The sequence below is a fragment of the Pteropus medius genome, unplaced genomic scaffold, assembly GCF_902729225.1.
Source record: "Pteropus medius unplaced genomic scaffold, Ma_sr-lr_union100, whole genome shotgun sequence".
Lineage (NCBI taxonomy): Eukaryota > Metazoa > Chordata > Mammalia > Chiroptera > Pteropodidae > Pteropus > Pteropus medius.
Genome location: NW_024342648.1, coordinates 785996 through 807779, shown reverse-complemented (window position 1 = coordinate 807779; position 21784 = coordinate 785996). Strand labels below are relative to the sequence as shown.

At 58.5% G+C, this 21784-nt stretch overlaps 2 protein-coding genes across 2 annotated transcripts; both read left to right on the top strand.

Moving 5' to 3' along the window:
• Nucleotides 1-3282: 3282 nt before the first annotated feature.
• EMD (emerin) lies at nt 3283-5671 on the top strand. The gene is made up of 6 exons (XM_039866984.1): nt 3283-3498; nt 3667-3774; nt 3931-4008; nt 4223-4356; nt 4827-4873; nt 4956-5671. Exons 1-6 carry the CDS (start codon nt 3417-3419, stop codon nt 5287-5289), a joined length of 783 nt encoding a protein of 260 aa, XP_039722918.1. The 5' UTR covers nt 3283-3416; the 3' UTR covers nt 5290-5671.
• Nucleotides 5672-15882: 10211 nt separating this feature from the next.
• On the top strand, nt 15883-16485 carry LOC120605910 (pancreatic progenitor cell differentiation and proliferation factor-like). Its single transcript, XM_039866995.1, has one exon. The coding sequence runs from the start codon at nt 16110-16112 to the stop codon at nt 16368-16370; it is 261 nt and encodes an 86-aa protein (XP_039722929.1). The 5' UTR covers nt 15883-16109; the 3' UTR covers nt 16371-16485.
• The last annotated feature ends 5299 nt before the right edge of the window (nt 16486-21784 follow it).

Here is a 21784-nt window from a genome sequence, read left to right as displayed (position 1 = left end):
ACAACCACTGAAAAGGGCGCTGGGTTATCATCACTTGATAGATGAGTGACCTGAGTTCAGGCCTATTAGGTAGCTGTGCTGGAGCTCATGGCCAAGACTATCCTTCAGCGAAGGAAACCCACCTGCCACAGGCACTGTACAATAGGTGGGGGCCACAAAGGAGGTGGTGACCGCATGGCTGGATCTTGGGATCCCCACCTCCATTCGAATGCTTTCTTTACACTATCGCCTTCCTCTTCCACACACACACCCCCAAAACACATGCAACTCTCCGTCTCAATTTCCTCCAGGTCTGGAGAGAATGAAGGTTTGTACAGGACCAACGGTTCTCTGGTGGAGATTGTCATAAATGAAAGGCCTTTTCTCCTCGTGTTGAGTTTTGGAAAACCACTAGAATCAGCCCCATTCCTGCTGCCAAGCAGGCTGACTCTCCAACTGGCCGTGCCAATGAACTGATGGTGCTAGAGTTGGAACACAATGCATTCTTTGAGAGTCTTTTGGTCAGCTAACCATTCACTGTTTTATATTGACGGTGACAATCTTCTACACAGACATGTTCACAATAATCATCATCTGATAACTTTTGTTACCATCTGAGCAATGTTTCAAAGCGTTCAGATACCAGATAAAACGCAAAGGATCTCTAACATCCCTGAAGAAAAAAGTTTTGTCTACTACCGAAGTATTAAGAAGATTCTGATCTCCCAGAAAACATTAACAGCTCAGTGAGCAATTGTGTCCTTGGACATGGATGCTGAGAAATATATTCGTGTTCTTTTCCTTATACCTTTCAGTCTGGCCGGAATGGCAAGTTATACAATATACTGCTTAGAAGCCATTCTCCATCCTTAAAGGAGAAACTGTCTTACTCGGGCTTGGACTCGGAAGCTTCCTAGCCCGTTTTACGTCGACTGCAGTTCCCCAAAAACTCTTAACTCTGCCTACCTTTTCCAGGAAGACTCCCATAGAGGCCCCAGATTTCCCCAAAGCCCTTCTGAGGACTTGGAACCCCTGCCGCGCCGCACCGTCCAGGTCACTGCTTGGAGGACTAGGTACTGGTTGGGGGAACAATTCATGAATGAATCACTGCACTCAGGGCCCTTGGGCAAGTCTCTTCCCTCTCTGGTCCCCCAATTCCTCTATGTGGCAGGAGTCGTGTAGAGGGCCTCTCAGCTCTGATGGTCAAGGGCTCACACTGGTTTCTGGTGGTCTGGGATGGGTCTCCATGGCAGGCTGGATGGGCTCCAGGGTGCCCATGGGTGGTGCAGGACTGCTGTGTTCAGCTCTCCCATGCCCATCTGTGGTGGAACCTCACAGTGGACAACAGGGGGACAAAAGCAGAGTGCCGAGGCAGGTGCTGGGGGAGGGGGTGTTCCTTGGGGAGCAGGCAAACCTAGAATTCCTTGACCTCATAAGGAAACAGCTTGGATGTGTACAGGGAGGGGTGGCATGGGGGAGGACCGAGCCTCTGGGACATGGGCCAGCATTGCAGAAGAAGGCTTGGAGAGGTGCTGGGGAGTCTGATCTTGCCAAAACTCAAAATTCCATGAGGCAGCCTCTGAGGGGCCCAGAGCCCAAATGCCAGCTCCCTCCCTGCTCTGAAGCTATGCACGTGTCTGGGGACCCACACACCTCCTATTTCAGGAGACAGAGCAGGCCTCATCTCTATTCTAAAAACCCAGCCAACGGCAGTTCTTCTGAGGGTCTTTGTGCAGGCTCAAACCAGGGTCCCATCTCTTCACCACTACCCGGGTGGCCTCCTCTTCTCCACACCATGAGCAAACCTCCATGGAGAACTGGTCTGTGACCTTCACCAGCTGGGCCAGCCAGCCTGAGTCTGAACCAGAGCCCTCCTCCCCTCTGCTCCCTGTCACCAGCTGTCATCTATGGGACCAGGGATAGCACCTCATCTCTCCCCATGCTCCCAGCGCAGGGCCTTCCTGGGGCAGGGCGCCTCAGTTGGCTCCACACTCCACTGGCTGTCTTTGTTTAGAACGTGTTACCTCCTTTCCGATCTCCACAGGGACACTTCTTCGCTGACCAAGGCCTAGTGACAGTCCAGGCTCCTCAGGAGGCTTTGGAAGGACAGCCTTCTGTGATTTCCCCCTCAGTCCCCTGGCCCCCTGTCCTGGGGAAGGGCCCTCTGCACTGCCAGGGTACTGAAGCCTACCCAGACGCAGGGGCTCGGAGACTGCCAAGCCTTATTGGAACCCCCAGCAGGCTCCTCGGTCTGGAAGGGGCCCCCGCCCGGCCATCTCCTGGGTCACACGGGGCTCAGGGGCCATTCAGACAGGAGAGGAAACCCCCAGTGCCCCAGGTGGACGGCAACCCCAGGCGGACACTCGCTGTCTCTGCACGCATCACATGGCGCCCTCTGCCAGTGCCCATTGGCATCTCCAGCCCCTTCCAAGACTGCTTGCTCCTGGAGTGCTGGCGGCCTCCTGGCCCAGTGCCCCATTTCCTTCCGAGTGGAGCAGGGAGGGAGGGAAGCGCTGGGGATTGGCGGGCGCAGGTGCACAGGCCAGCCTGGGCCACGGGGACAGAGGGGTGGCCTAGGGTACCGGCTCTGCCGGGGCCCCCTTCCCTAGTGGGGGGCACCCGTTCGAAGCGCTCGCCTCAGCGCCTGGCCCGGGACCTGCACTCTCCAAGTGCTCGCCCTTAGGACCGGGTCCTTTCCTGCTGCTCCGAGTCAGCTGGCTGGGGTGCAGTCAGGGAACCCCGGACGCCGGAGCCCGAGGGGAGCATGGGTAGCACGGACAGCGGGGACAGGGTGGAGCCCACGTAACTTGGGGGGCGCCCCACTCCAAGCGCGCCGGCCCCGTCCCGCTCCCACATCCCGGCCGGTTTCTGCCAGTTCCACTCGCACGGCCCCACTGCTCCTCATTTCTCGCCTGAGTGCGCCAGTGGGTGACGTCTGGACTCGTCGGGCCCGACTGGGTCCCTTGTCCTGGCGAGTCTACGCTTGTTCCTCTAGCGCACAGGCCCCGCTCCTCTCTTAGGTCTAGCCTGAGCACTGCAACCTGTGACGCCCGGCCGCCCCGACCCCGCCCCTTCCCCTGGGCGCGCAGCCCCCCGCTTCACCCAACTACTGGCCGGCTTGCTTTGGCTCCCGCTCGTGCCCCGCCCCTTTCGCCTCTAGCCAATCCCTCTGGCTTGTGACTTCTGGGCTCACCAGCCCCGCCCCGCTCACTCCCAAGGCCGGACTGGTCTGCGCCGGCTGCTTCCTAGCGGCCTGGCTCCGCCCCGCCCTGCGCGCGCAGCCCGTAGACCCCGCGGCTGTGACGTGAGCGTGACGCAGGCGTGACGCGGGTGCAGCCGCTCCCGAGGCGTTCGCGTTCCCCTCGTCTCGCTCCGAGGCTGTCGTAGCTAGACCTGTGTTGCAGGCCCAGGCCGCCCCCAGGCCTCCGCCGCCCACCATGGACGACTACGCGGTCCTGTCGGACGCCGAGCTGGCCGCCGTGCTGCGCCAGTACAATATCCCGCACGGGCCTGTCGTGGGTACGCGGCGGCGGGCGGCGGGCGGCGGGCGGGCCCCCTCCCCGCGCTAGGCCCCGCGCTCCCCCCGACCCCTCCCCAGGCCCCCGCCCGCGGTCCGCCCCTCCTGGCACCCGTTCCCCTGCTTCCCTGCCTGCGCCCCTGACCGCCCGGCGCCCTGTGTCTGGCCAGGCTCCACTCGCAAGCTCTACGAAAAGAAAATCTTCGAGTACGAGACCCAGAGGCGGAGACTCTCGCCCCCGAACTCGTCTGCATCCTCTTTCTCCTATCGGTTCTCCGGTGAGGCCCCCGCCCCAGAGCCCCACATGGTCCCCCGTGGGGACGGGGTTTGGGCTGTGGGAAGGATGGAGTCTCGATAGTGCAGCAGGGGTACTGGCTGGGAGGAGCAGGGGGGAAAAAGGATCCTGGGGCAAATGGTCCTGCCCTCCCATTCAGACTCAGATTCTGCATCTGTGGACTCGGATATGTACGATCTCCCCAAGAAAGAGGACGCCTTACTTTACCAGAGCAAGGGTAAGGCAGCAGTGGGATGGGCCCTGACATCATTCCACTCCCTCGGGGACCCCAGTGTCAGGGAGAACGTGAGACCTCAATCCCCACCATCCCTCAGCAGCCCGGGAGGGGATAAACCATATCACCGGCCCCAAATGGGATTCAAATTAAGGTCATCGGGCTGGGTGGGGGACACCGTTGCCCCCTCTGCTACCGCTGCCCCCCCCTTCCCAAGGCTATAATGATGACTACTATGAAGAGAGTTACTTGAGCACCAGGACTTACGGGGAGCCTGAGTTTGTGGGCACATCCAAGGGCTTCCGCCAGCCCTCTGCTTCCCTCTCAGACGCTGACACCTTTCACCACCAGGTGAGCTAACTATTGGGCACCTTGTACTGTACTCAGGTACAACCTCAGGGGGTCATGGCTGGGTTTGGGTAATTCAAAGGGCCACTGGGTGCAAATGGTGGCTCTGAAGCCTCCAGGGCGAGGTGGGGTCAGCAGACACCCGCCTGGCAGGACCCTCCTTTGGAGGATCCTTCCGAACTGTTTGACTAGAGCATGTGGGCCATGCCCTGCCCCTGGTCTGGAATCCGGGTTTGAGCTCTTCCTGAGAATCCTGGGGCAGAAGGTAGGGTGCAGGCAGTCAGGACAGTCACTGAGCAGTGGCAAGGCCTCACGGACATAAGGCCAGGAATTCAGAGGAGCCCTGGAGCAGGGCACGGCCTTGGCCTTTAAGCACTGATTGGACTGGGCCAGCCAGGGAAGTTTGGACTGAGAGCTGTGACAGGGCCACGCTGACCCTGCCAGTCAGTCTCTTCCCCCTGACCCTTCTTTAGGTTCGTGATGACAGTCTTTTCTCTTCTGAAGAGGAGGGCAAGGATAGGTGAGTAGTGGAGAGGGCCAGGGACCAGGACTGATTCTGGGCCCAAGCCCTCCTGGCCCATCTACTCCCCTCTTTGCCTCAGGGAACGCCCCGTGTATGGCCGGGACAGTGCCTACCAGAGCATCGCGCACTACCGCCCCGTTTCCAACATCTCCAGAGGCTCCCTGGGCCTGTCCTATTATCCCACATCCTCCTCCACCTCTTCTGTGTCCTCATCTTCATCTTCCTCCCCTTTGTGGCTCACCCGCCGTGCCATTCGGCCAGAAAAGCAGGCCCCTGGGGCTGGTCTGGGCCAGGACCGCCAGGTCCCACTCTGGGGCCAGCTGCTCCTGTTCGTGGTGTTTGCTGCCTTCCTGCTCCTTGTTTACTATTCCATGCAGGCTGAGGATGGCAACCCCTTCTGGACGGAGCCCTGAGGGTCTGGCTGGCTTCATGGCCAACTGCCTTAGGAGTGTTTGCGGGGTGGGGTGGGTTCTGTGTGTTCTAGCTTGGGAGCACCCGGCCTGGCCTGGGGCAGTGCTTGCTCCCCCTGCCTTGTCCTGCCTTGTCCTGCCACGGAGGCGGCAGGCCCGGGCCCTCTGCAGCATGGTGGGCCTGGGCTGGCCTACCTCTGGAGCCTCCTGGCCCTGCTTGCCTCTGACCCTTAGGGCCCAGGAGAGCAAGACCCTTCTCCTGGAGAGAACATGGTTGTCGTCATTGCATGCCTTCTGTTTGTCGTCACCTCGTTGGGGGGATTAACCAAAGGCCCCCCTGACTTTGTTTTCGTGGACATAAAATAAAAAGACCGTTTATTTTTAATGCCTGGGCTCTTCCTGCTGGGGGAGGGATCGGACTCCCCAGTCTGGGGCCTCTGCCCTAGGTCTCCAGGGTCACCACCTGGCTTTGTCTGTTTTCCCTTTTTGCTCTGGGCTTTTGATATGGATTGCCTGTTATCTATAGACACCTCGGTGCTTTGCTTGTGGAGTCCACTCTCTGACTCATTACCCAGAGCTCTTGTAGCTGCTTATGAAAATAATTGCGGCCCCATGGGGTCCAGAAAGCCCCTGGAAATGCAGGTGTGCCTGCACTCACCATGCCGGCTTCGGATGTCGTAACTGAGAAGAGCTGACTCCATCTTCCATATCCGAGGGCAGCACGTGCTCCGTGGGCTGTTTCTCCTGGAAAGCTGCTCGTTTAATGACAGGGGGAGGTTCCCGGTACTCTGAAATGCCCCGTCCCCTCTGGGTAATCCGATTCCTCATGACAATATTCTCACTTATCACCAGGTGTCCTGCCACGGATAGTCTTCAGGTTGTACATATATGGTTTTTAAATGGCGCTAAGGAAACCCAGGGTAGGATGTCTCGCGAGGCCAGGCCTCCTGTTGGTATGCTGCCGGCAGAGGGTGGGAAGGTACGGAGTGGCTGGCATCTGCTCCATGTAGGCAGGCGGGACACAGAGGTGAGGCCTGGGCTTCCCGGACAGGTGGGGCCCTGGCATCGGTCCCTCTCACCTCTGGCTCCTTGCTACAGGTGGTAGGACGCAGCCAACCCCAGTGTCTCACCTGGCACAGTGCCCGTACATTGCCAGCACATGCGCCCAAGGTCTCCTGAGCCTCTCGGGCTCTCGGCTGTCTATGGCCACACAGCAAGGTTGGGTCAGGGCTGGGTCTGGGACCCCCCTACCCCTAGCTCCTGGCCATTTCTCTTTGCTGCACCCTAGAGTTTCCCCACATTTTGGGGGGTGTTTTCCTAAAAGTAACATCCTTTCTGTGCATTTTAAAATATACCAAAAAATGAAAGAAATTCTGTTTCTCACCACTTCCACAGCTGCAGTCTCTGTTTGCTACAAGCCACTCCCACCTGGCTCATCTCCCAGTGCACAGCCACCTGGGCCACGGACTCCTCAGGCCCCCAGTGTCTGCCCCTCACCATCCCAGTGCAAGGGCTGAGACCCGAATGCTCCGTGGTGGGCGGTAGGCAGGGGCAGGGGCAGGGGATGCTGTCGCATCAGCGATAAAAGACACTGATGGTCAGATGGACGAGCCTGTACGAGGGGGAGGGGCAAAACAAGTAGGTCGCCAGTGTGCCAGACCCCAGAGGGTCACAGTGACAGCTTGTTCCAGCAGCCAATCCCAAATCAAGTATGTTAGGTGAGAACCCCACAAGCACTACCCGGGATTGCTGTTGGCCGACAGAGGCGAGTGGAGACTAGCGAACCCCACGTGGGGCCTGGGGAAGTGGCAAGGTCGACATGCCAAACAGCTCAGGAGTAGCTGGGGTGGAGAGAAGGGATAGCACGAGAGGAAGGGGAAATGAGCTTGGGGCCTCCCAAGGGACGAGAGATGGCATGGCTTCTGGTTAGAAAGGCCCTCTTAAGTCTCTGGTCCTCCATCTGTTGCAGGAAGGTGGCTAAGTAGATGTACTTGACAACCACAGTGGTGTCTGGCACGAGAGAAGTGAGGGAAGACCTGACGCCTGTATGACATAGTCTCCCCCTCTTCATTCATTTATTCCCCAAGGGCAGCCACACCCATTCATCGCCACGTGCCACATGGATTGCCGAGGGCTCCACGCAAGGGACTCTGAGCCTCCTGCCCCAGGGCTCTGAGGGGCCCCCTACCCTGAAGAGTCCTGATGGATTCCGAGGGCTCTGCGCATCCGCCAGGCCTCCCCCTTAGGCTTGGCCACACTCCCTAGGCCTGAGGGCTCTGTGCACCCCCACTCCATGCTCTGCACCTGACCCCTAGAGCCCTGGAGCCCCATGAGGGCAGCTGGATGCTCCCTAGTGCTCTGGGCGCCACAACCCAAAGGTTTTGAGGGCTCTGTGGGCCTCCAACTGAACCCCAGGCTCGCTGGTCTCCACCTAGTGTTTTCCAGGGCTGCTGGGCTACCTCCCTTGAGAGTTCCAAGGGGGGGCCCCCTCCCAAAAGCACCGCATACAGCAACTGAGGGCTCCAGGCCCATCATTCCCCTCCCTGTCCTGCCCAAGAGCTCCAGCTGTGCTGGGGTCACAGCAGGGGCAGCAGCTGCCTGTGATCCGCAGACCTCAGCTCCCCTGCCAGTGAGAGAGCCACCTAAGTGGGGCCTTGCCAGGGTGTCAGGCAGGGCAGACTGTGCAGCCTGAGTGGATGCAGGGGGAGCAAAGCTGCATCCCTGAGAAGTGACAGGGCGGAGCGCTCTGCAGGAAGGGCAAAGGGGGAGCCCAGAAGATCTGCTCCTGACCCCACCCCTCAGCCTCTATCCATTTCTTGGGTCCAGGGAAAGCTGTAGACAGGACAGGGCAGGCCCAGAGGTGCCCCTGCCTTGACTCCAGCACTGCCACAGTGAGCTGTTTGTGTTAGAGAGGGTGCCTCCTCGGCTAGTTGGGTCCCAGCACTGAGCAGGCAGCATCGAAGAGTAGAGCCCAAGAAATACACATCTTGTGCCTCCATGAGGAGGTACTACCTGGGGCCCTGAGGGCCTTAAGGAGTGGAAAGTGGCACTGGATCCTCAGTTACTGCACCTGGGCTGGACTGCTGCCCTGGGGTCTGGGGCCAGTCCCTGGCGATAACTCCACCCCAGGGGAGGCAGGACTCACCCCTGGGCCACCGCCTCTCTCCTGTCATCTCAGGCTGGGAGTGCAGGGAGGCAGGTACATCCAGCTGCCCAGCTGGAGAGGGGACAGGAGGCAGAGCCACGCTCAGAGAAGCTCAGAGAAGCATCACTGGGGGGATAGAGGTCCCTGTCAGTCACCACTTCTCCCCTAGGCCCACGGGGCACCCCACTCTCCCCTAGTCACCCTGAGCCTCCTGTCCCCTCCCTGGGCTGGCCCCTCCAAGAGGAAACTCCTGCGTCTCATACTCCCAAGCCCCTGACTGACGGAGCCCGCACGCAGACGGCCCCAGAGCTGAGCCGAGTTACCCAGGAGTCCCTGCCGGCTCCACGGACACCATGTCACGCCCAGGCATTGTGACCCACGTGGGGCAGCAATGACGGAAGATGGCAAGCTGGGAGGAGCGGCCCCTGGGAAAACCCTCCACAGAGCATACAGGACAGGAGGGGCAGGAGGGACTGGCACTGGGGTCCAGTCTCTGCCATGGGCTCCGCTGGAGGAGCCGCAGCTGGCACCAGGAAGAGGAGCAACCACCGGGCCCCCATCCTGCTGGGGGCAAATGGCAAAGGGCCCGGACTCCCCACTGAGCAAATCCCGGAGGACACCTTGGCTGCTAGGAGGACACAGCGAGGCGCGAGGCCCAGGCAATCGGCTGGGCTCACACGCAGGGTGAGGAGGCCCGGCCACCCACCCAGAGCCAGCGGGGTGGTCACCCAGACCCGCCAGTCCCCACGCCCGAGCCCTGCTCTCCAACAGGAGCCAGGAACAGAGGCGAGGTCCCGGGCAGGCACCCTGCCCAGGCCGGCCCCATCTTACCTACTAAGTCGGGGCAGGGGACGGCTGGTCGCCCCAGTTGCGAGCAGCCCCGTGTCCTGCAGGTCCTGTATCTGCTGAGCCCAGGCAGGGTGGGGAGAGGGCAGAGCTGACCACCGTGACCCCACAGCCAGCCTCCACCCTGCCCCAGCCACACTTCTGCACCCACCCAACCCTCCCTGCTGCCTATCCCCCCAGGAGGCTGGGAGGGACCCAGGTGGACAAAGGAGAGTGCCAGACCCTCGGGGTGGGGCCTCCACCACCACGACCACTGCCCGCCGACGGTCAGGGGTCCCCAGCATTTCAACAAGGGCAACTTTAGTCTGGGGACTCCTTGGGATTCTGCAGGGCCCCTGGCATGAGCAGCCTCATCCCAGTGCAGGGCACGGGGCCACGTGATCCAGAGCGGCCCCCTGGGAACCCCGATGGAGCCAGTGGGCGGAGAAGGGGGTGGCCAGAGAGTCGGGGTCCGTGAGCGTGTGGGGTGCAGGGTGTCGGCCTTGGGGACCTCACGTGCACTTGGTGCTCTGCGGCTCAGGACAGTCTCATCTCACTCCAGGGCCCTGGGCCCATCCCAGCTGCGGACACATCCCCCGAGGGCTGGGCAGCCATGGACACCAGCCCCTTCCTCAGCTCCAAGACGTCTCCAGGGACGGCGTTCCCTGGCAGGAGGACACAGGCGTGCTCGGCGATCGGGCTGGGTTCAGCCACCTCCGTGATGCGCCGTCTTGTCACGGCAGGTCCCTGACGCCCCAGCGAGGCCGCAGCCAGGGGAGCCGGGCTGAGGAATCTGCTAGCGGTGGGTGGTGTAGAGGTGGCACTTGGGCCAGGCACAGACATCTGTGCTCAGCAGGAAGACACCTGGGTCCTTGGGCAGAGAGGGTGGTCACACGTGGGCACTGAAGGTGGGTGGGACAGGGTCTGCCTGCGGCTAGGACTGCCCGTCCTCACAGCAGGCCACTTGAGGGGCACCCCCAGGCAAGGGCTGTGCAGCTGGGTGAGGGAGGACCCAGTGCCCGTCCTGCCGTGCACACACCTCGAGGGAGGCAGCCCCCACGGACTCGGGCCCAGGGCCGAGGGTCAGGCAGGGGCTCGGCTCAGTCACAGGTCAGCACGCGGTGAGGACGGCAGTCAAATGGCCCAGGACGGGCGGCTGCACCGGGCCTGAGCGTCTCCAGGGGAGCCTCGGGGCCATGTAGTGACCTCCCGGCTGACGGGTGTCCCCAGGAGCCATGACGAGGATCCCTAGGCAAGGCCAGCAAGCACCATCGTGGTCTCTGCTTCTGCTACTGGCAAAAGGACAGCACAGCTCCCCAGAAACTCCCCATCTGTGGGTTCAAGAAGCACACGGCGGCCTTGCATGGTAGGTACCAGGAGCCGTCGCCAAGGGCCTCAGCGTTGCCCAGCAGTGAGAGCCACAGGAAAAGCACTCACCGCCCACGGAGCCTGGGTGACAGACACAGAGCCACCAAGCGCGCCATCGGGAATTCACCTCTGAGCACCAGCCGGGTAGGATGGGGCGGGCATGTCTCCATGGAAACGATGGAGATGCACGTGGCAGTCTCCAGCCACAGTGGGACCTTCTTCCTGGACGACTGGACTCGGCCGCGCCTCCAAGGCTGCCCGCCTCAGCCACCAGAGGCCAGCCCAGGGCTACCTGATACCGTCATTGAAAGACGGGGTGTAGCCCTGCGCCTCCACAAGGCGGCCCCATGTCTCCACTCCCCGCCCCACCCCCTAAATCAAGGCCACAAGGTGGAAGGCTGGAGGCCAGGGGAGGGGGAGAGCAGGGACCTTGCCCGTGTGCAGGGAGAGGTCACCCTTGCCTCAGGCAGAGCAGTGGCTCCGGGGAAGGCGAAGAGGCGCGGACAGGACAGAGCTACAGGTTGGGGACATTCAGGTCCGGGAGCTTCCTGGGGCCCAGGCCTGGGTAGGGACTAACAGGGTGCTGGCAAAGGGCTGCCTGATGAGAAAGAACTTCCTGTCCCTATGCCCCGGGCTGCACGACTAGCTGGGACTGCCACCAGGGCTGCAAACCCCCCTACAAAAAGCAGAGAGCACACCCCGGGCTTCATGGGCCACACGGCGCCTGTGTCGCTCATTTTCTTTCTTTCTCCAGTTTTTCGTGTGCTCTGTCTACACCCCTTCAAAGCCTCTCTCTGCCCTCATGCACGCCGGCCCCGCCTGTCTTGGTCGAGGGGCTAGAACTTTCCACCCATGCTCAGGCACAGGACATGCCTCTTCTTGAGTAGCCTGCTTGGGACCAGGGCCCCGCCCCTCCTTGACGGCCAAGTTCAGGGACAAGGACACTCCTCAGAGCCTTCTCATTCACCAGGAAGGAAACAGCCTATGCCCTAGCCGGTGTCATTGCCGCCTCCGGCATTGTTCCAGGGTTGGTGTCTGTGACCCATAAAAATAAGGAGGAGGTGAGGGTGTGTCGCTTAGATATGGAGTGATAAAGAGACTGTGCCTTCCATCTGGGGCCGCTCTTCCCTCTCTGCTCTCTCTCCCCTGGCTCTGGGGAAGCCCTGCCCTGAGCAGCTCTGTGGACAGACCCCACGGAGAGGCACCCCCCCCACCCCCGCCCCAGCCACAGGATAATCTGGGAAGTACTCTGAGACCCCGCCCCAGCCACAGGACAATGTGGCAAGCAGATCCTGTCCCCCCAGGCAGGCCATTTGGCAGCAGCCCAGCTGATAACTTGACTGCAGCCTGTGACAGATCCTGAGCCAGAACTGCCCGGCCAAGCCCTCTGGCATGCTGTCCTTCAGCAGCTTGGGACATCCCAGGAGATCACAAGCCTTAGTCACCTTAAGGTGTGGCGCTGGCGCTGCCTGGCGTCACTTGTTGTGCAGCGACGGGTAACGTTTACATGAATCGAAACGGAGAAGGCCGCACGAAGGAGCACGCGCGCCGACGACGAGAAACCCCAGAAGCCGGTAGGAAAGGCCTGGAAAGTCCGATGACACGAAAACTCAACTCGGCGGCCTGACCAAACACAAACCCCAAACCACAAAGTCAAGAGACAAGGGACGAAACGGGGAAAAAATAGTGGCAAGATGTGACTCAGGGCTCCTATCGTGAACGTATATAGAGAGGGAACCAGTCCACAGGGGACATCACGATGACCCAACGGGAAGTGGGGGCGAGTGGGGGGATTGCAGAAAACAACGCCAAAGGCTACTCCCTCGTCTGTTCCCACAGCCACGACATTGCCGAGGTGCTGGGGGCCCGGCGACTGGCTCTGCAGTTCACCTGCCGCTCCAACTAGATGACAGGCCACCGTGGTGCCGAACATAGACCGCCCGCTGACCACATGCAAAGACTCGTGGTGCCCGGCCGTGAGTGGGTCTCCGCAGTATCAGCCCGGAGCTGGGGACCCTCTTGGTCAGGAACTTTCGCAGGAAAGGCGGAGGCTTCCCTCCGGCCCAGGGCCGGCCGCACCCACAGACCGGGCAAGCGGCACGGCAGTTCCCGGGCAGCCAAGCTCCTCCGTGGTCTCTCGGTGCCCCCGAATCCATCTTCTCGGTCTCTGGGCCCACGTTCCTTTCCTATCCCCAGCTCGGCCGTGGGGACTTTCCTGTGCCTCCTCACAGAGCCCTTTCCATCTCCACCCCAGGCGCACATCTGATCCCTGCCCCTCCCTCCTACCTGTCCAGCTGGCCCCAGCTCCAGCCTGGGAATTGCTGAGCACCTGCGGAAACCTGACACTTTCCCCTCCTGGCTGTGCACTTGGCCCTCCAGTGGATCCAGGCGGGGAAGGCGGACTGCCGCTCAACCGGAAGCGCGTGATCTCGAGGCGAGCACCCTTCCGACACTTCCCAGACCTGTGGGGACCCTGTCCAGGACCCGGCCCCAGGTGGGGCAGGGGGGGGCTCCCCTAAGAGCTTCAGGCTTCAAAGCGGTGCTTCTCACAGAGGGGGCCCTGCAGCAGCATCTGCATCATCCTGGAGGGAGATTGTTGGAGTCGAACATTTTGAGGCCCCACGTCAGCTCTGCAAAATCAGAGACTGTGGCGGGGGCTGGGGGTAGAGGCAGCGAACTGGGTTTGAACAAGCACTGCGGGTGTTCTCATCTACCTGCGCCCTCCAGCCTGAGATCCGCAGGGATGGATGGTTCCCAATCACCCCACGGCTGGAGAAGCCCTGTGCTGTCTCTGCAGGGCTCACCTAGCCCTCCCCGGGTGAAAGGGAGGCAGGAGCAGCTGAGAGTCGCTACCGCAGGTGGTCTTGGAGAAAAGCAGGTGTGGTGGATCAGGATTCCCTCCCTGGCGGGCCAGCCCTCTCAAGTGACACAGGGAAGACGGTTACTTCCTGCTTTCCCACCTCCAGAAGCGTGGACAGACACGTCCGGCGGACGGCACCTTCCCGGGTGACTGTCACCAGCTTTGCCCCCTTCTCCCTCTCGTGTGTGTGTGTGTGTGTGTGTGTGTGTGTGTGTGTGTGTAATCCAAACAACCGTCTAGACACACTCAGGTGGCGCTGGAACACAGCGGGCCGAGCAAGGGGTGTGTTTGTGGGGGAAGCACATTCCGGGTCCTCGGAGGGCGGAATCTTCCAGGAGTGGGGAGCGAGGCAGCTCTCGGAGGTCAGAACTAGGCGGGCCGAAGACAGTCACCGTGCCCTCTGACATCCGGGTGCAGTCGCTGCCCTCTTTACCCCCTCTCCAGGCCCCGGGGACCCCAGTACACCGTCCCTGGCCGTGTAGAGGGCCAGACACCGTCAGGACGGTGGGGGAGTCTTGCCACGAGCGGCGGGAGGGGCGGCTGGCAGAGTCCACTCAGTCTCCCGAAGTCTGGACTCGGTTGGTGGTGGCTTCTCTCCGCGGAGAGGGCGTCGACCCCCGGGTCTCAGGAACGGAGATTCTGGCGGGGTACAGGACACGGAGGGGCGGAGAGCGGAGACCAGGAGTCCGGGGCGTCGTCCCGGCGTGTGGAGCCCCGCCCTGACCGCCCCCGCGCTCTTCTCCCCGCCTGGTGTCCGCAAGGCGCTGGGATCTCCGCCCCGCCGGCCGCGGAGCTCCGCCCTCCTGCCCCGCCCTCCCTCCCCGCGAGCTCCGCCTCTGACCAAACTCGCGGCCAGACCCGCCCCCAGGCCGCCCGGGAAGCCCAGCCCCTCGGGCCTGACCGACACTTCTTCTGCCCAATCAAAAGTAGCCGTTCACCTGCGCGCCCCTCTCGGCTCCGCCTTCGCGAGCTCTGGACCCGGCAGTCGGGGGGCGGAGCTGTGGACCTTGGGCTTGTAGACGTCCCCTCGGGCGGTGCAGGGACTCCCTCCGCATTCAGAGCCGCGCGAGTCGTCCTGTCTGGATACGCTAAGTCCTGCCTGTGTGCTTCTCGTTCGAACTCGTAGTCTGAAGAGAAATTCACAGGAAGTTACCTGGAAACGTCCGAGAGGCCGGGGCCCCTCCCGCAGTTCCCCCAGCGTCAGCATCTTGCACATCTAGTGCGGTCGCACCCAGGAAATGGCAATGGTGCCATTCGAGAGCTTTCAGCTGAGTGTGTGCGTGTGTGTGTGTTGATGTGTGTGTGTGTGTGTGTGAGCACGCGTAGCTCCGTGCACTTCATCAGGCGTGTGGAATTCGAGTGATCGCCGCTGCCGTCAACGTCCAGCCTGTCCCCTCACGAGGGCCTCTCCTGTTGACTTTTCATAGCCGCGGCCTCTCCCCCTCCTCCTGCCGACCATGGCAACCACTATTCTATTCTGGTCCCTATAGTTTCGTCATTGGAAGGTTGTCGCCTAAATGGAACTACGTAGTACGCAACCCGGGGTGAGCTTTTTTTCACTCCCATGATGCCCTCGAGATCCATCCACGCTGTTGCACGGATCCACAGTCCTTCCTTGGTGTTGCGGGCTACAGTCCTTGCCGCGGGTCAACCAGTGTTGGTTCGAGCATTGCCCGCTGAGGGGCGCCCGCTTGCTCCGATTTAGGCTTCTACAAATAAACCTGTTATGAACATTCGTGCACAGGTTTTCCTGGGATCACAGTTCTCCGTTTCTTTGGCATAAACGCCCAAGAGAACGGTGGCGGGGTCCTATGGAGGTGGATGTTTAGCTTTAAAACAAACCGCCGAGTTGCCTTCCACAGTGGCTGTGGCATTTTACATTACCACCCCGCATACTTTTAAAGCACACGATGAAACATTTTGCAAAACGACATTAAGTAACACTGTTAACAATTCTGTTTCTCTTCTAACTACATCTTCCTATTTTACTTAGCCATGTATCTTTGAGATCCTTCCATGTCCGTACACGAATGTGTAGCTCACGTCTTCTCTGGCTGCTTGGTATTCGATACAACACATGTACCATCATTTACATAATGAATCCCCAGTCGCCATCCTGTAACATTTCTTCGTTCCTTTTTCTTCCGTTTATATTAATGCTGCAACTACCGGCATTGAACATGCGTCAATTTCACACTAGGATAGTTTCCTCTAAGCGGAATGGCCTGGTCAAAACCTATGGGTATTTCGCATGTTAATAGACACTATGTATACGTCTCCCCAAAAGACTGTGTCATACACTGGAACTGTTAACTATATTGTTAGGTGGGATCTCCGTTATTTAAAATGCATGTGTTGCAAATATTTTCTCAGTCTCTCTTTACTAAAGACTAGGCTTGCTGGTTTGGGCTGTCAAGAACATAGCTTTCGGATGATGCGAGCGCTGCCGGGTAATACAAGTGGGCGCATCCGCGCGTGCGCATCCCGTGCGCATCGCGTTTGTGGAGCCGCCTCCCGCGATCTCCTCTGCAAATGGGCGCCGTGGCCTAGCGCCCCTGTCCCCACCACCCGTGAGGCCCGCGATGGGTCGCTGCCTGAGGTTTCCGCCAGCCAAAAAGCAAAGGCATGGCACCTATCCCCTCCAGCGGCTCGCTCCTGGCCACCAACGACTACTACAGGTGCCACCTGGGTTCCACTTCCAGTAACAGGTCCTGTGGAAGTGCTGAGTACCCTGGGGAAGCCATCTCCCACACCTTCGTCTACCCAAGCCTGACCCGGGTCACTGGTGGGCGAGATTCTTTTTCAGGAAGTCCCCTCTGTCCTTCATGGACACAGAGTTGGAGTCCCCAGAGACCTCCGAATCTCCCCAGGCCTCCAGCGGCATGATCACCTGTGACCTGGCTCGGGAAGCCACAAGGAAGCAGCATTGTGGACAGCCCAGCAAAACCAACACCCGGCCCCGGTCCTGAATGGCTACTACCAACCACCAGACTTCCAGAGGCGCTAGGCTCTTTGGGGCCCCTTTCCCCGCACCCCACCCCGTAGACTAGGCGGGCTGCGCTGAGCAGAAGCAGTGGGGTTGTTTAACATCAAAACAGCAACACGCCAAAAAGGAATCTGAGAGTCTCGCTCCTTACTGTCCTAGCCGCACGCAAGCCTTCCTGACACCCGTCACCGTGTGCCTTGCACCACGCAGAAAATAAACAAGTGGGAAGAAGCAAAAAGAACATACCTTTTGGCGTGACCAAATTTATTAAATTCTCAATTGATTCTGGGTTGTGTATGGTAGATAGACATAAAGGCCTTCCATGCAATGAGAAGTGTTTACTTTCATTGTTTAAGTGCACAGGTGGCCCGCAGGTAAGGGAGGGGAATCCCTGGGGAAACAGAGCAAATGACCTCAGAGGGTGACTGGGGGCTCAGGCTGTGGCTGGGACCCGGCTAGGCGCTCAGAGTTAGTGGGCCTCAGAAGGTGAGGGAGCAGAACTGAGACCTCGCCTGAAAGCAGTGCTCTTGAAGGGTCACCTCCACGGTGGAAAGCAAGGACAGGGGTGTAAAAAGAAGTGGGTTCATCCAGCGTGTGTCTGAGCGGGCGGGCCGGGAACTCCACCACCCTCGGTGCCAATAAACAAGGGCCGCCTTTCCCCGGGGGCTGCAGGCAGAGGGGCTTCGGCAAACCCCTGGCTGAGAGAGGAACTGCCCCCCATCCTGGAGTACTTCTGGGCTCCTGGCAGAGCAAACCCGCCCTCCCTGGAGGGGGCCTGCGCACCTCGGGCTTCATGCCCAGCACTCCCAGAGGCCCCGCTGAAGACGGGTCGGCAATCTCCGCCCTCATGGAGAATCGGCAGGTCTGTCAAAGAGAGGACTGGCCCCCTCGTTCCCAGGGCGTACCTCTCAGAGGCCAGATAACGTAATTTCTGCCATGGCTGTGTCTGCTACATGCCCAGACTCATCCATGCCATCCTCATGGCGCCCTAGGAGGTTGGTAGCGGTGTCATCCCCATTCCCTGGATGAGGAAATGAGGAAACCATGACACAGAAGGGTCAAGTAGCTTGTTCTGAATCACTAGCTAGCAAGTGGCCGAGGTAGCGTGTGGAGCGAGGATGCTGGGCGCCAAGCCTGGTCCCCTTTGCGGGCTCTGCTCTACAGCTCTCATTGGGAGACTCGGAGCTTCCAGGGCTGTGAGTGTGGCGCGTGTGGCGCGTCAGTGTGTCCTGAAGGCTTCCGAGATGAGCCCAGGCGACTACCCCCCAGGCCTTCGGCCGGAGCATGACCGAGCAAGGAGGGTGACAAACAGAACCACCCTCTACTCTTGCGCTTAATGAGGGGGGGACGTGGAAACACAGGTCGACATTGCCTTTGAATTCTCATGAGATCAGAGAGCAGTTCTCATGGATATTTACACATCGTTTGCAAGTTCCCGAATCTTCCCTGTCCTCTGAGATGTGACATAATAAAGATACAAAAGAAGGAATCATAAAGATACAAATAATTTTCAAAGCCCTGGCAGATTTTAAAAAACGCTCTCAAAGTTCAAAAACATACTCATTGTAATAAAAATCTCAACAGATGGATTAAGCCACAGAGAGATGCCAGCGAAGAATTAGTGACCTGAAAGACGGTGCCTTGGACATTTCATCCTGCCCTGTTCGGCCTCTTCGCTGCGGGTGCTGCTTCCGCCTTCCCTGAAAGCCTGCAGCGGCCCCTCCTCGGGCATCCGGGCTCTGGCTCCTCAATGCCCCTCATCCTGGCTTCTAGGCTTCTGAGGACGCCAACCTCTTTCTTTCTTCCCCTCATTCGAAGGGTGGCAGCTTCTTCCCGTACTATCTGTTCCTTCAGAATCCCTTTTGCACTTTCGGCCCTCCCACCCCTGAGTAACCAACCCCTCATATTCCGGTTCCACTTCCTCGCCTCTCAGCTCAAGTCACGGTATGACAAGCTGAGAACTTCCATGAGAGCCCTAAAAATTCCCTTACATCCCGTATCCGCAGGACTGACTGCTGAAAATCAAACACGACGTTCAACCGCGTGGGTTACAGAATCCCGATGCAATTCGAATTCCCAGGCTCTCCACGTCTCTCATAGGGCAGTGGTTGGAGGAGTGAGGTCCCGAAACTTGGAAATGGTACATCTGGTTGTCCTCAGTTGAAGCTGACCTTTGGGAAAGCCCCCAGTCCCTCTGAGCCTCCCTTGCTGATGTAAGTAAGTAGCCTGCCCTCCAGTGCCTGGGAACTGGTGTTCCACTGCCGGAGCACTCATTACCTCACTTGGGCAGGTCCCCTGCAAGCGGGCACCCGTTGTCCTCGAGACCCTTTGCAAGCACCCCCTGTTGTCATTAGACAAAACTAGGGTCCAATCATGGCAAGCTCCAGGAGGATAAGCCATATGCTAGCTAGTCCTGGGGCTTCTTTTCTCTTAGCTCCTACGCCCCCTGGTGGACTCCTGTGTTCCTGCTCTGCGTGTTCTGTAACTGCTGTTTGTCCTTCTCACCAAATAAGGGATCCCATGTAGGACCATTTCAGGATTCCTGAATTCCAGGCCACTACTTTTAGGATCCCAAGCATGGCCTGGAAGAGCATGGTACCACAGTGGGGAGGTAGACCGTACCGTTTCTGGTGGCAAGTAAGGCCACATCTGGGCCGGTGTCTGTGGGCGGGCATGCTCTGGCTGGAGTCCAGATCGCACTTGCTTTGGAGGTCTGAGTCTCTGCATCACTTTCCTTCCCCTTTAGGAGTCCAGGAGGGCCTGGACTGCACATCTCTACTACCATACCTGCACCTCCCCTCACCTGCGCCCTACCCCCTCCACCGCCATTACCACCCCAACCCCACTCCACCATAGCGTTCTGGCCATACCTCTGGCCTCCATCTCTGGTCAGCATGAGGGTAGGAGCAATGCCCTTGTCTGACTCGTTCCTGGGACCCAGGGCCACTGCCTTCCCCTTTCCGCCTGAGTGCCAGGCCCCACGAAACCAGCCGGGATCCATTCAGTCTCGTGCCGGTGCAAGTTCATCCCTCCGCTGATGCCTTTTGCGTCCCGCTGGTCGCTGGTGCCGCTGATTGGCTGAGGCCCGATGAGTGACAGAACAATACCCAATGACGTAGCCCGAACCGCCGCCCTCGCGTGGATTGTAGCCCGGGCAAGCGAGCGCTACGGGCTCGGGGCCAGCGGGGCGGGCGGAGCGCGGGCCTGCCAGAGGCTGTGTGCAATGGTGGGTAGGGGGCAAACCAGTAGGGCAAAGGCGGTTCGGAGGGGGCTGCGAGCAGCCAGGGCTGCACATGAGGGGCGGCTGGCCAGGGAGGGGAAAGGCGGCCCCGATTCTTCGCTGAGCCCTGACAATCCCAGTGAGGCCAGAGAAGGGCTGGGGCGGGCAGGGGGCTGAGGCAGCGGCTCGGGAGAAACTGGCCAGGAAGACAGAGCAGCTCCCAATAAGGACATTTCAGTGGCACTTCTAAAATCCTGGCCATAGCCCTGAGACAGATACTAGCACCATCGTCAGTACCGTCATCCCTTTTAATAGATGAAACTGAGGCAAAATGGGTTACCCACAACTAGCTCCAAGGAGCAGACTTGGAGTTGAAACCCAAGCAGCAGGGGGTACCCTCCGTGCGTGCTACTCTTCCATGGGAGGGAATTAGCAGCAAGGAGACGTTCTGAAGACTCAGGGGCAAGAGCACCAGGGTCCATGGTCCCAGGACTATTAAGGAACATTCAGAGCCTACACCAGTTGAGCGTGCCTGCCCCACCTCTCCTTGGCTGCTCTGGGAGCTATGCCTGGGCTAAAGCTGCCCACAGGGCCACTCTCAATACTTATTACTAGCTACGTCCTACTGTTCTTTCCTAGCACCTGTGGGGGGAGGGGTCCTGAATTCGGGCTTTTGGAATGGCATTTGAGTCGTGGATGTTATTCGTTGTTTAGGCTGCCACAATGTGCAGTTTCTGCTCTAGGTATCACCAGATGGGGGCATTCTACACCTGAAGTTAAACAGATGTGGCCTCACATTCTACCTTGACTGCTCATAATGGCTCAGAGTAGTGCTTTTTGGATGTCACAGCAGTCATCTCATTCACGCCTCACAAAACTGTTTAAACACACAAAAGGATAGAGAATTACGTGATCCAGCAAGTCCACTCCTAATGCACACTTGTGACGTGAAAAGATATGTCCACAAACTTGAATACAAATGTTCTTAGCATTACGACGAAAAGTGAAAACTCAAACGTCCATCAACTGATGACTGGATAAAATGTGGTCTATACAAAGGAGGGACTATTCTGTGGCCTTAAAAAGGAATGAAGTTCTGGCACGTGCCACAACACGAATGAACCTTGAAAACATGCTGCTGAAATAAGCCAGGCACAAAAAGACCACATAATATGATTCCATTCATACGGAATGTCCAGAATAGGCAAATCCAGAGACAAAAAGTACATGAGGGCCTATGAGGGTGAATGGGGAGTGACAACTAAAGGGTACAGGGCTCCTTTTCAGGGTGATACAAATGTAAAATTGACCATGGTGATGGTTGTATACCAACTCTGAGTAGACCACTGAATTGTATACTTTCAATGGGTGAACTGTATGGAGTATGAGATGGTTGAAGTCAAAAATTTTGCTTATGTGCAGTTTTTTAACATCCTACAATGACCCTTTACCAGCTGTGATTTTTACTGAAAAATCAACTGTTTTTAATATTTTCATATATTTTTTTATCCATTATATCAACTTTTACAAAAAAATAAAAATTTTGAAACCTTATAAAATAAGCACAACAAATTTCATGCTTATTTCACATGCCAAGGAAGCAGCTCAGTAGCTTAAAAAGGGCAAGAGCAGAATGAGCAGGTCCTGAGGAATGAGTTTAGTGCCAGGCTGGTTCTTCGGTCTCTACCCACACATTCTAGAACAAAGACCCCTGATGAACAGTTAATGAAGGCAATAACAACAAGGACCACGACATACCAGACACATCCAGTCACTTTTAAATTTAGTTTTGAAGTCTAAACCCATCTTTATCTGGCTGGTACTTTTTTCTTGAATTCCAGCCACATGACTTAGCTGCTCATAGCTGAAACGAGTCGGCTTGGGGATGGCTTCTCAGGCCAAACACTGTCCTCTAGTGGTGCATCTCCTGCCCGGGCGGTACCCTTTCCTGGGTTTGCTCCTAGGGGACATGGCTTTTTCTCCTTCTGGTTTAGACAGAAGCTCCTTCCTTCCTTAGGATTTTATCAGGGAGAAACCAAATTACACAAACAAGGTACAAATGGAAAAAAGCAGCTGATTTTTAAATGCTTTATT

Coding starts and splice junctions, on each gene's coding strand:
- EMD (XM_039866984.1), top strand. CDS start 3,417: ATGGACGACTACGCGGTCCTGTCGGACGCCGAGCTGGCCGCCGTGCTG. Junction 3,499..3,666: donor CCCGCACGGGCCTGTCGTGG/GTACGCGGCGGC, acceptor GTGTCTGGCCAG/GCTCCACTCGCAAGCTCTAC. Junction 4,874..4,955: donor GAAGAGGAGGGCAAGGATAG/GTGAGTAGTGGA, acceptor TCTTTGCCTCAG/GGAACGCCCCGTGTATGGCC.
- LOC120605910 (XM_039866995.1), top strand. CDS start 16,110: ATGGCACCTATCCCCTCCAGCGGCTCGCTCCTGGCCACCAACGACTAC.